The 12,341-nt window shown below is 37.8% G+C and overlaps 1 protein-coding gene across 4 annotated transcripts in view; it reads left to right on the top strand.

The window, feature by feature from the left end:
- Positions 1 to 12,341, top strand: part of GREB1L (GREB1 like retinoic acid receptor coactivator) — a 120,140-nt gene that overhangs the window by 83,721 nt on the left and 24,078 nt on the right. For all 4 annotated transcript variants that reach the window (XM_065752578.1, XM_065752579.1, XM_065752576.1 and 1 more), the window contains 6 exons: positions 1,074 to 1,211; positions 2,953 to 3,138; positions 7,358 to 7,684; positions 8,449 to 8,577; positions 9,142 to 9,276; positions 11,751 to 11,948. In XM_065752578.1, coding sequence (XP_065608650.1) covers positions 1,074 to 1,211; positions 2,953 to 3,138; positions 7,358 to 7,684; positions 8,449 to 8,577; positions 9,142 to 9,276; positions 11,751 to 11,948 — 1,113 coding nt within the window. The remainder of the gene's footprint in view (positions 1 to 1,073; positions 1,212 to 2,952; positions 3,139 to 7,357; positions 7,685 to 8,448; positions 8,578 to 9,141; positions 9,277 to 11,750; positions 11,949 to 12,341) is intronic.

Raw genomic sequence — 12,341 nt, 5'->3', positions numbered from 1 at the left:
AAAAAGCTCTAGAAGGGGCCTGTAGTATCATGATATAAAATAGTATTAAGTATGAGTGTGTGTGAATCATTATCAATGCGCATCAATACCTGTTTGTACATGACCACTGATAAAGCTGTTTGCTATTTAAGGACTTTGCAGTTGTGAGACTCAGAATAACTTATAAAGGGGAATATGCAATTACTGATCTCTCTGTAGAGTGGGAGAATAAACACACAGGGAAAGGAAAAAAGCCCAAAATGTTTGTTATCATGTACAACCTATTTTTAATTCTGCTTTGGAAGATTTGGTTGAGAGATGTTTTGGTATTTTTCAGAGGTACTTATCATGGGAAGAAGGGTTACATAGCAGAAAGGGCCGTTTGAGCAGTTCGGCCTACTTGAGCACCTCCAGTCAGTCACAGCTGTTTCCACAGCTGAAGTGTATGCATGCATACATTCATTTACGCTGCCTGTGATGTTTTTCTGTAGATAGCATTGTTGGAAAAATCTGTTAGAAACAACCAAAAGAAGCCCGAGAAACTTGTGAAGCAGGCCCCACACTGAAAGCTGATAACATATGACAGAATTTTGCACTTTGTTTTTTTTTTTTTCCTGTGGAAGCTACTTCTGCACCTTCGTGCATAAAGCTTAATTTTTATCCTTACAACTGTTTAAGGACATTTTTGAGAATTGTCTTCTATTTTCTTTCTTATCTACGTTCATTCTAGGTCATAAGTCAGACCAGTTGCTTCCCTTTTTCTGACAGGTATTATTTAGAGGTAGCCTCTGTCTTAAAGATGACCTCTCAGCTTAGTACTTGGCTTTGTTTGAAGATGCATATTCAAACCTGTGTTTCCCCCCCTCATTCCCACCAACAATACAGCGGTCAGAAAAGTTTTATTTTAGGGATGGGGCTACAGGAGGGTATAGCTTCTTAATTTAAATTACTTAAAGCTATAGCAGGAAATGCAGAGGTCTTTTGAATTTTATTGCAGTTTGTGATCTGCAGTTATTTTTTTTTATTTGTTCATATGACCAAATCACAGTATGAGCCTTTTAGTAATGGAAGCTTCTCTTTTCTTTATTTTATAGAACCTCTTTTGTCAGTCCCAGTTCCTCAATCCGTGTTAACTGGAATTTTACAGCCTCAACCCATCCCAGCAGGGGAGACTGTAATTGTTCCTGAAAACCTGCTGAATAACTCGGGAGTCAGACCAGTGATTCTGATAGGTAAGTTTTACACTGGGGAGTCAAATGCTGCATTTTGAACAAATGCCTGTTCCCCTAGGAAAAGAGTGCTGATCTTCTTTAGTTTCTTTTAGTTGCTTCTTAACATTCAGTATACTATGTAGTCTTTCTGTTATGGATAGTTTGCTTTAGCTGCTCAAAACTTAAAGTTTTAAGTTATATTTCTGAGAGAAGCTGATTTGCAAATAGGTCATGATGCAGTCAGGTTTCTGCAAAACCTCTGGCCAGGCTGAAATTTTGTACAAATGACGTTTTTGTAAAATCCAAGAATAGAAATATTTCCATGTAATTAAAATAGCTTTCCAGTGTAAACAACTGACAAAACAAGAGAGTATTTCCTGCAGCATTTATAGTCTGGATCTTGAAGCCCAAGAATTCCCCAGGAGAACCAGAAAATTGATGTGAACCGACTAATCAGAAGTGAATTGTACTAACATTTTGTCTTTTATAGTCTATAATTACTGTAAGCAACTGAGATAACAGGCTTTTAAAATTCTTCAGCTGTATGAGTACGTTGTTAACCCTTAGAAAGACATTGCTTTCACTGCAAAAGTTTGACTCATAACGTGAATATTCTTCTCAAGCTGAACAGAGGTATAAAATACAACAGAGATCGATTGGCCAGGACTGTGAAAATTCTGAGATTTTATTTTTAACTCTTCAGATCTCTTTCTAGTCCTGTGCAGTACAGTTCCATATATAAAGTAACTTCAGTGTTAGAAGAAAATGCCTGTCTGTAAAATCCATGAAATAGTTTATCATTCATGAAGAAATGAAGTTCTCAGAGTCCTCATCTGCACAGATAATCCTAATACACACGGTTTCAAAAGAATTAACAGGGCCATCTACACCAGTAAAACTGTCAAGGTTAGGGATACACTTCTTTCAGTTTGTCTTGTTCTCTAGAAGCATATTCTAAAGCTCTAATGTGGTGCTTTAATGTTTTCAGAGAAACATTTCATTATTAAAGATGGGGTGTCTACAGTTATCAGCTTAAGTGCAAATTGAATGCAGCCCTCAGGCTCTTGGAGAATTGCCAATGGAGTCCTCAGCTAGGCTAAATGTTAGTGTCCCTGAGAAACAGAGTCCTATTAATAGTACAGAACCAGATGTACCCAAATGGATGGGTTGGGCAAATTCTGTGCATAAATTTTTTCGGAAAGGAAAACAATCGCTCAAGGAAGAGAGCCTGTTTTCCTCATCTGCTTTACCTGACACAGCACCGTGTTGTTGATGCTTATTTAACCTGTTTATGAAAACAAAAAGAAAATGTGGGAGAAAAGTAAAATTAATCAAGACAATACTGCAGTAGCTGAATCAATTTTAGTGATAGTGATGCTGCTTTTGTAACGTTAAGATCAATATTCTATTGCATCCATTGATTTTTGGGTTTTTTTTGCATGCTGTATTATGGAGAATTTGTAAAAGGTCAGGGTAAGACTCAAACAGATAATATTCTCATTTGTATAAAAATAATAATTATTCTAATATGCAGTTGTCCATAGCTTTTGCCACTCTATGTGATGCTTTGTTGTAAAAAGATGCTAAAGGAACAGTGGCCTATCTCATTTATTTTGTTAATACTTACACTGCATCACTGACTGCTCTTGACATTATATAGGTAACATTTAGGAGAAGTTTGGAAGTGTAAATGTTGTATGTGTTTTCACATAGGGACATGTCTTGTGAATTTCTGTTTTTTGTTTTGTTTCTTTTATGAAAGGTTATGGCACTTTACCTTATTTCTATGGCAATGTTGGTGATATTGTTGTAAGTCCCTTGCTGGTGAACTGCTACAAGATTCCACAGCTGGAAACCAAGGATTTGGAGCTCCTGGGTTTGACCAGCAGTCAGCTGCTAAGTGTGGAGAACATGATACTTTTAACTATTCAATATCTTGTCCAACTAGGTAAGCAGTGTGTCCTAACTACTTCAGTTTTTATTTTTTATTGCCCTTTTTCTTGCAACCCTCTTTATTATTTCTGCTTCAATTTTCTGGGGTTTTTTTTGTGCCTGGAGGAGGTAGGTGGCTCCATCTAGTGTGTGTGTGTCTTCACTACTTTGACTATCAGGTTGAAGAAGTGAATGTAAGGGCTGATTCTGCTTCTGCTCTCCATATGGGGATTGACCAGGTCACCATTGTGAAAATTGATCTTCCTTTGCAATGCAGATAACTCATTTGCTTAGGGTATCAAACCATCAGTTACCACAGCTCTTTCTAAGGACACTTGGTCTGTTTTATTCAGTTTCGTAACAAATGCTGGCAGATGTGTGATGGTCATCATTGTTTTGGTGACAGCACCTTTTACATGAAAACCACATTTGTTATTCAGACGAAGGCAAGTTGTTCAAAGAATATCTCATTCATGTAAATGTATTTGAAGTGGACCCTTTGCAAATGTGAGAGCAAAGAATATTTTCTTTTTCTTATTACAAGTCCAGACATTTTTCTCTGCCTTAGACAAAAATGTAGTGGTGCCAACAGTAAGGTTTTAGAAGTCAAGGAATGATGCAGGACATCTTTAGGAAGCTTCTTACAGCAGTTTCTGTCTTAGTTTTTGTATTTGAAATGATGCAGTTTATCATAGAGGAGTGTGAAGTGACTTTTGTGAAGATCACATTGCTTTTCCTCTACTGGATTTCTGTAAAATAATCTGTAATATAAAATGAAATGTGCAGACTTTTCAAAAGTAATGCTACTGGTGATCACCCTATAATTTGGGAAATAAATGTTCTGTGTCAGTCTAACCCATGTACTCTTATGCTTTGCTATTCTCTGCTGGTGCAGTACTGTTACAGACAGGAAGAAGGCAATCTTCTGTGTTGTAATGCCCTCAGTGACCTGTTTGCTTTATTTATCATTCTCTGCTGAGAAATACACTTAATAGTCCATTGTATACCAGGCTGGAACAAACAAAATGTTTCTTTTTCTTTACAGGGTGAATGTTTTTCTCTTGCTGTTCTTCCCATAGGCTTGTATTTGATATTTGAGGTTTTCAGCCTCATTTGAAGGTTTTCACATTAAAACCAGCTGTGGCACAGTTTTGGCTTGTTAGAGGCAGCTTGCAAGCTTCCTTCAGAGAGACTTGTGGCCAGCTGGTACAGCACTTCCGATTAGAAATATTATTTTTATTGAAGCCTATGGAATCAGTGAGCCTCGTTCCATAAGCAACTCTTACCTTAGGAGATGTTTAGTCTATCCTTGCTGCAGGTTAGAGCAAAAGCTTCTGGAGCTGAGCTGAGCTGTGTCTAGTAAGCACTGTGCCTTCATAATGAAGAAATTCCCTTGTCAGCAGGTGTTGAGTTTGGCTTTCACTCCTAGTGCACAAAGAGGAGCAGTTTCCTACTTGGCCTTATGTGGAGATGGGCACTGGTGCTGTGAGATGAAGGAACCTAACGAGGGAAACGTTAGAAACTCTGTGAAGAGTGTGGGGATCAAAACACAGCAGTAGTTTTGGTCTTGATCCAAATTGAAAACTGTTGGAGTCCTGACAGTTGCACTGAGTTGGAGAATTTATCCAATTTGTAAAAACAAAGCGGATTAAAGATGACTGGAGGGCAGCCATGTTCCAAAGTTTTTGGCAGTGAGGGAAGACAAATTGCGCACATAAATTAACAGTTTATTCATGTGAGCCTCTTTCTTGAGAAATGTGTGAAAAGCTATTATTTCTTCCAGGGGATATTACATAAAGGCAAAGATCGAAAGACAGAAGAATGACATAGCCTGAGCCTTGCCTAATTTTTTTGTATCTCATTGCTTTTTGTGCATAAAACTGCACAGGAGTGCAGATCATATGTGTATTATTTATTAAAGTTATCCTTTTTGGAAAAATATATCTTACCAAAACTACATACATAGGGCTGTGTTTGTCTGAGAATTCTTTTAAGTTTCCCTGTGAGACCATGGCAACATTATTAATTGTAATGAAATGCTATGAAGTTTTTTGCAACCAAGGGAGCGATCCCATGGTGATGTTACAACTTACAGCAAACAAAATAAGTACATCTCCAGTACTTTAATTTTGAACCTACTATGAAGGCAGTTTGTGGTTGAAGTTATGACTGTAAGCAGTAATGGTGCTGTAGATAAATTCTATTGATTGATGGAGGAATAACTTAAAAATGAGCAAGAACTGTGCTTGATTTCTTTGATGTTTACTGTCTGTTTCCTATTCTTAATCAGATTTCATGTTATCTTTCTTTGACAGACTTCATAGTGAAGTACACTCAAGCTTTGATTTTGTACTACAGGTGTCCACGCTTGCCATATGGGTTAATATTCTATCATTTATAGTCTTCTGCTTTTTATTATTGCATGGTTGTTTCTACAAACATGATTTCATCATATGTGACTCTAAGGTCTGTGTTTTGGATTTTCAGCTGGAGATTTCTGGACAATCTAACTGTGAACCTAGATTTATAAAATCATACTTCCTCAGCTGAATCACTTTGACTGTGCTCTTGCTCAGTGCAAGAACAAGCCTCTGTATTCTGTGGAAGGGATATGCAGACACACAGACCTCAGGAGGTTGTCCTAGCAATGCCCCAGTCTTAGATGGCTGGAGGACTATCTGGGGTACGCAGTGAAGCGCGTGTTCCCAGAACTGGATGGCACTGAACTTAAACTGAAGATGCTTTTGAAAACATAACTGCTTTAATAAGGTCTTTTTCAGATGTGAATTGTATGTGGCATTATTCCTTAGCAGTTTCATTTTCTAAAGTCAAGGTGATCCTTTGAGTACTCATTCTGTAGAGAGGATTGCAATTGTTTCTTTTAGTTTAAAATGTCTTTTTTGTTGTGGTCGATATGTTGTAGATGAAGTTTTTTCTGCAGAAAGTTATTTATTTGTCTGTCAACTAACATTTATTTTTGCTATTTTGAGATTTTCGAAGATGCTTTCTTAGAAAGGAAAATAATTTTTCAAAAAAAAGAAAATTACAAAGGGAGTGTTTTATCCATAACCATCATCCATGCTCCATAGACCATAGTGTCCATATTTTCATCAGAATTTTCCATTGTGCAGGAAAACTGGAGACAGCCTTGCATTCAGAAGTCTGTAGTTACCTTACCTCACTGTGGTAGGTAATTGGGTAGTGACATTCTCCATGTTCTCAGAAAGGCAAAATGAGATTAGGCAGCAGTATTTACAGATTATGTACTTGAGTTATTCACTCACTCCCTGCCTTCTTCACAACATTTGTTTACTTTTTTCATTACCAATTTTGCTTTTTGTCTTCGGCCCCGAAAGAAAACATACAAACAAAAGAACCAGCATTTCACATGTTGCTGTTACTTATCCCCCTTTTTGTCACAGAAAAGCAAACTGCTGAAGTGTGAAGCTGTCTGCTTTGGCACTGGCATGGGACCTAGGGAATTTAAAGTATGGTTACTTTTTGCATTAATGAATATTTTTAATCTGTTCCTGAGTATTTCTGACTGCAAGAGAAGTCTTACTGAGTAAAATGTTACTTAAAGCTGAGTGACTGATAATAGGATAATTTGTTTTCCAGTTGAAGTTTACAATATAATTTACAGACTCTGAGAGATGTAGATATAAAGTTGAATGCACATATGCCTCTTAAATTTATGAGCTTGAAAATTAGCTCAATTAAATTGTGAAAGAAAAGGTTAAGCATGTTCATTTGCATCCATGTTTAATTTGCTGGTATGGAAGATAAAGAAAACCAACAAAAAGACCAGTGAAAGGTTTTGTTGTACTGCATGGCTGTGATTAGACTGCAAGGATAAGCATTTGTATTTCTGCTATTAAGACATATAGAGGTTATGTGATTAATCCTTTTGTTCAAGACACATGTTTCCCCACCCCCTTGTTTGTGCCACCAGTTTCTGAGGGTAGAAAAGCTAGGAATGAAATGCAAAACCTCACTGACAAAATAGAAGAAAGTAGAGGGATGGTGGGAAAGAAAGTACAAAGGGAGAGAGGGGATTCCAATGAGAAAAAGCAAGAATATGTCGTCATGCAGGTAGATATTCACACAGTAGAGTGGGTTTTTACATTTTAAAATAATGGTGAAGGAACTTTTCATGTCAAAACAGACAAGGGTTTATTTCTGTTTCATTAACATTTTGACATGATATACTGTTCTTGTATTTGTTTTTAATGTAGGTCCTGACCAGATACCCCTGAGGGAAGAATTTGAGCAGATCATGCTGAAAGCTATGCAGGAGTTCACTTTGAGAGAGCGATCCTTGCAGATGAGTGCACAGTGCATCTCTGTGTCGCCAGCTCAACTCCCCTGGCTTGCTAGGTTAATTGCCAGCGTGTCTCGGGACCTTGTGCACGTGGTGGTTACCCAGAACTCTCTGGCAGAGGGCATCTCAGAAACATTGAGGACTCTCAATGAAATGAAGCATCAGCAAAAACTGCCAGATTATGTAGTTGCCATTTGTGCATCAAAGATAAGAGGAAATGAATTCTGCGTTGTAGTCCTAGGTAAGTACAGTTGCAGTATACTTTGAATGCATTTTTGTCAAGGCATTGTTCCAACTTCCAAATACGTTTTGTTCTTTTTATTCTCCTTTGTGTTGTTGTACTGCAGTGTCACAGTTCGCTGTTCCTCCATCAAGACTTGTGTACTGGTGTCCATAGGAACCTAGATAGACAACTGTACAGTAGTGGTTACTACTCCTTGAGGGGCCTGAGTCTTTATTGTTAATGAGGCAATCTTAGAAAATATCTTGGAGTGACCCAGTTGCAAATTAGTCTGTCTTTCTCTCTTTCATATAACTATCTTACATGGCAGTGTTGGATTGACCACAGTCTTCTGCAGATCACTGTAAAACATTATATTATTTTATCCTTTTTACCATGTTTTTTAGATTCCTTGTTGGTGATTGGCTGTGACATCTGTATATGCTTGTGTGTGTCTTTCTGGAAGTGCACTGAGTAGTCTTCTCTCCTTACTGAGGATAATTACTTTTTTGTTTTTAACAAAAATCTTCCATTTCCTCTAAGGTACAAATGTTTATTTAGCATATTATTAGTCACCCAAAGTGTGAACAGGCAACAGCTGGCAAAGGATATACTATGCATATATCTACTTGTTCTGTTACTATCACAATTGTTTTGAGACTTGTCTTCCAGTCAGTGGAGATCTGTCACTGAAGATCAGTGTGCCTTTTAGCTCTGGAATGAAAATGTTGTGTTGACAGTGCACTGTTATAGATGAAACTTGCTTTATTTCCACTCTTCTCCAGGTCAGTATCAGTCTAGAGCACTCGCAGAAAGCATGCTTACCACCAGTGAATTTTTGAAAGAGATCAGTTATGAGCTCATCACAGGGAAAGTTAGTTTCCTGGCATCACACTTCAAAAATACTTCTCTAGGTGAGTGATCCTAAGAAACAGAAGTTCCAGCGAAGGCAGTGATTATGTTATTTCTTCTAGGGTTGGTGTTCAGCAGCTAATGCATACATGCATGTATGCATGCGTGAAGAAGGCTCTCCCTTCTCCATTGAGAGGCATTACTTCTTTCTCTTCACTGAATGTGTGTAGAGAAGTGCTCACCTTAACCTACACTTTATCTGTGTAGTGAGAATTACTCATCCGTTGACAAAATGTTTTTAACATTGTTGATGCTGCTAAATGTAATAGGAATGAGCATTCTTGTTTGTGTTTTTAGTATAGGCTAGAGGCTGTTTTATAGTGTGTCTTTCTTTGTAATCATCAGATGTCACCATTAGCTGTAAGGGCACAGAACTGAGATTATTCAGCTGTGGTTTCTTTTTCTTGGAATTGATTTAATTAGCAAAATCTCTCTTCCCTTTACTTCCAGCTTCCCTTTCCTTCACAGATTTTACGTCATCTGTATGAGAACATGCGTATGTCTTGTTCTACATCATTTGCCTTAAAGTGCTTCCATATAATTTGGTGTTGTTAATCCTTAACTAGGTGATGATTTGGACAGGCTGCTAGAGAAAATGCTACAGCAGCGAGGGGAAGGTGTCATTATTCCATTTAATGGAGATGTGAGTGAGTGTGTATCATCTCAGGAGGCAATTGCCATGGTATCTACACAAGAACCAGGTAATGTTTTTTACATGCAAGGTGTGAAATAAGTGAGTAGGTTGTTAAATTTTAAAATGTGTGTGCCTTAGAAGAGTCTGAAGGCTGCAGTTGCTGTGCCAACCTTCCAGTACTAATACTGCCAGCTGGATGTAGAAATAAAGCAGTCTCTTGGAAAGAAAATCTCAGTAATAACCTTCAGCAGTGTTTACTGCCCTATGCTTGATAATTCCAAAGTTAAAATATGTCATCTTCTGCTGTGCACTAAGTGGAGTAGAGAACATGTCAGTGTGGACTTGTCTGACCCTTGTAAATCTAGAAAAGGTGTGTAATCTTGGGCTTAAGGCAGGAAGGAACTGTGTTCTCCTCCCCATCTCCTTAGGTGTCCTCCTGGATCTTGACTTTTGATATTCCTCACTTTACACATTTACAGTGGTAATAATAATATGTGCTATGCAGATGTGCCTTGGGACTTTCTTTTTCCCATGTTTTCAGGAAAGTGTTTTTAAGATTTTGGATTGAATGTGCTAGGCAAGCACAGCCTACGATTTTCTTACCTGAGATGTATACTTACTCAGCATAATGTGGCAAAATACTTACATGCAAAGGATGAAGTAGAGTTCTGTGTCTAAAAATGTTAATTATCATTTTCCCATTTTGGAATTCTTTAATTACTCAAAGTTTTAACAAGCTTTAACCACTCTTTCCTGTTTTGTATGACAGTAATGGTAAAAGAAGATACATTGAGCTGCTGTGAACCCTGAGATTATTTTAGGTCTAGTATCAAAGCAAATTCAACCCCCTATAAAGCTTTGCTTTCCCTGTGAAAGAAAGGTATGCTCTTGGTTCATATTAGTAAGCTCAAAGTAATCATCTCAGTGTTAAAACTGAAAACTAATATAAGATGGTTTATAGTCTCCACATGTATCAGAAGATCCAGTTAGGGTGGCAACCAGGTACCTTGTTCTGGCACCCCCAGAAGGTCAACCCTTGACCTTCCTCACAGGACTAATTTGAAGTGAGAACCATCTTTTGATTCTTTTATTTTTCTGTTGTTCTTAGCATGTAGTGTTATACAGTGATGCTTTTAAAAACTTCCATGTTTTCTCAAGCAATTATTCTGAGCTAGTGTTGTCTTTAAAATATGGCTGTACAATGACTGAAACTATTGTGAATCAGCCTGAATAAAAAAAAAGGAGAGGTAAGTTTCCTAGACTGTGAGTGGGACTTTTCACCCAAAGTAGATCTATGGAAATAAACATTGAGGCAGGCCTGAGCAGGAGATAAACACACACACTTGAACACCTGTATGTCTTTGTAGAATTTGATATATCAGGTTTTGATCCCAAATACATTCAAAATTTCTTGCGCATGAAAATCCTTAATAAAGTGGCATATTACTTGAAAAGGAAGTACAATTCTTTTGTATTAGCCTTGCAGTAGATCTGGGTTTACTTATTTGTTAAAGAATATTATTCTAGGAAATTTTTGTACTAGAAAAAGTGATGTAAGCAGAGGCTGTAACGTTATTGCAGTAAATCCTATTTACTGTTAGTAATCTGCAAGTTGCAAAAGTTCAGGGGCTATTGAAACTTGGATTGGTAGGCATAGAAAATAGCTACTGGAAATACTGACACATAGGAATGTGCTTTTTCTTCTAGGCATGTATCAGAGCATTCGTATTTTCTATAGACAAGTCCAGACCCCCAGTTCTCTGCAGCTAGTACTATAGACCTTCATGAAGTTAAAATTGAGTCTTGTTAAAAATGAAGAAATCTCTAAATAAATTAAAAAAAATAAAAGCTCTTCCCTTCAATAATCTATTCCTTAATTGTTTTGCAGTGTACAGACATATGGCAATCTCAGTGCTAATTTAGAGTGAGTGAAGCTCAAGCAACCAGAGTAGAGCTGATGTATGAACTCCTTGCTGCCCTGATAGAATGTTTTTGGCAGAATTATCAACATGGGCTCAGTTTCCTCAGGTTAAGAGGTGTGGTGGCTCTCCTGCCACAGTGCCCCAAGTACAGCAACCTCAGCACCTGTGGATGGCTCTCTTAGCAGGATGGAGAAGGGGAAGCTTCTGAAAGAAAACTGCAAGCTTCAGGAAAAGATTGGGGATATTCAGATATCTCTAATATAAGCATACTATCAATGTGTTGGTTCATGTTCCAGATTGCATTTTACTTTGTTGGCATTGAGGTTTCCTTGGGCTGTCACTTTAAAGCCCTCAAAATGTTTAAGGCATTTTAAAAAATGGGAGCACTGTACTCAGGATCATTTGACAGATAATCACATTTTGAACAAAAAAGAGAAAGATGATGTTTGTGATTTGAACTTGCTCTCCAGAGTGTTAGAATTTATTCTGGTGAGGTTTTTTGTGTGTGTTTGTTTTTCCTGATAATAGAGAGTAGGCTATTTGATTGGTTGTTTATTGGGGGATGGGAAAGTAAACACGTTTTGTGTTCTGTTTTCTTTTTCAAACAAACACACTCTAGATTTGGATGTTGATACCTTCCAAATTTACCAGCCACAGCTTACAGTTGCCAGAAAGCTCTTGTCCCAGGTTTGTGCTATAGCAGACAGTGGCAGTCAGAGCCTGGATCTGGGCCACTTCAGCAAAGTAGACTTCATCGTTATAGTTCCCCGTTCAGAAGTCCTGGTGCAGCAGACCCTGCAACGGATCCGTCAGTCAGGTAAAGGGGAGTTGGGGGGGAAATAAACTGTTAATTCAGTCTAAGTATGTGATTGCTATTAGGTCATATCTGATATAAATGCAGGAATAAGCTACACCAGCACGTATTTTGCACACCTTGTATTAACCCCTTTAGCTGCTGGTGGTGTTGATTACAAAATATATTCCTTTCTTAGAGTAGGCTCAAACAGTATCACATAAGCAACAAAAGAAATGCTTGCAGAAGTGAGGAACGTTTGACGAAGTAACATTCAGCTGTCAAGAGAAAGAGGGGATGGGCAAGTGCAGTTGTTCAGATCTTTTATCACTAGTGTGATTTTTTTATTGCTGGTGCAGTTCATTCTAGGTACACGTTTGTGCACACACTCTTGTGTATTGAGCACAGGGATATGTG

The sequence above is a fragment of the Cyrtonyx montezumae genome, unplaced genomic scaffold, assembly GCF_038088225.1.
Source record: "Cyrtonyx montezumae isolate F1298 unplaced genomic scaffold, pur_monq_1.0 scaffold_8, whole genome shotgun sequence".
NCBI lineage: Eukaryota > Metazoa > Chordata > Aves > Galliformes > Odontophoridae > Cyrtonyx > Cyrtonyx montezumae.
This window is presented reverse-complemented; position numbering and strand designations above follow the sequence as displayed.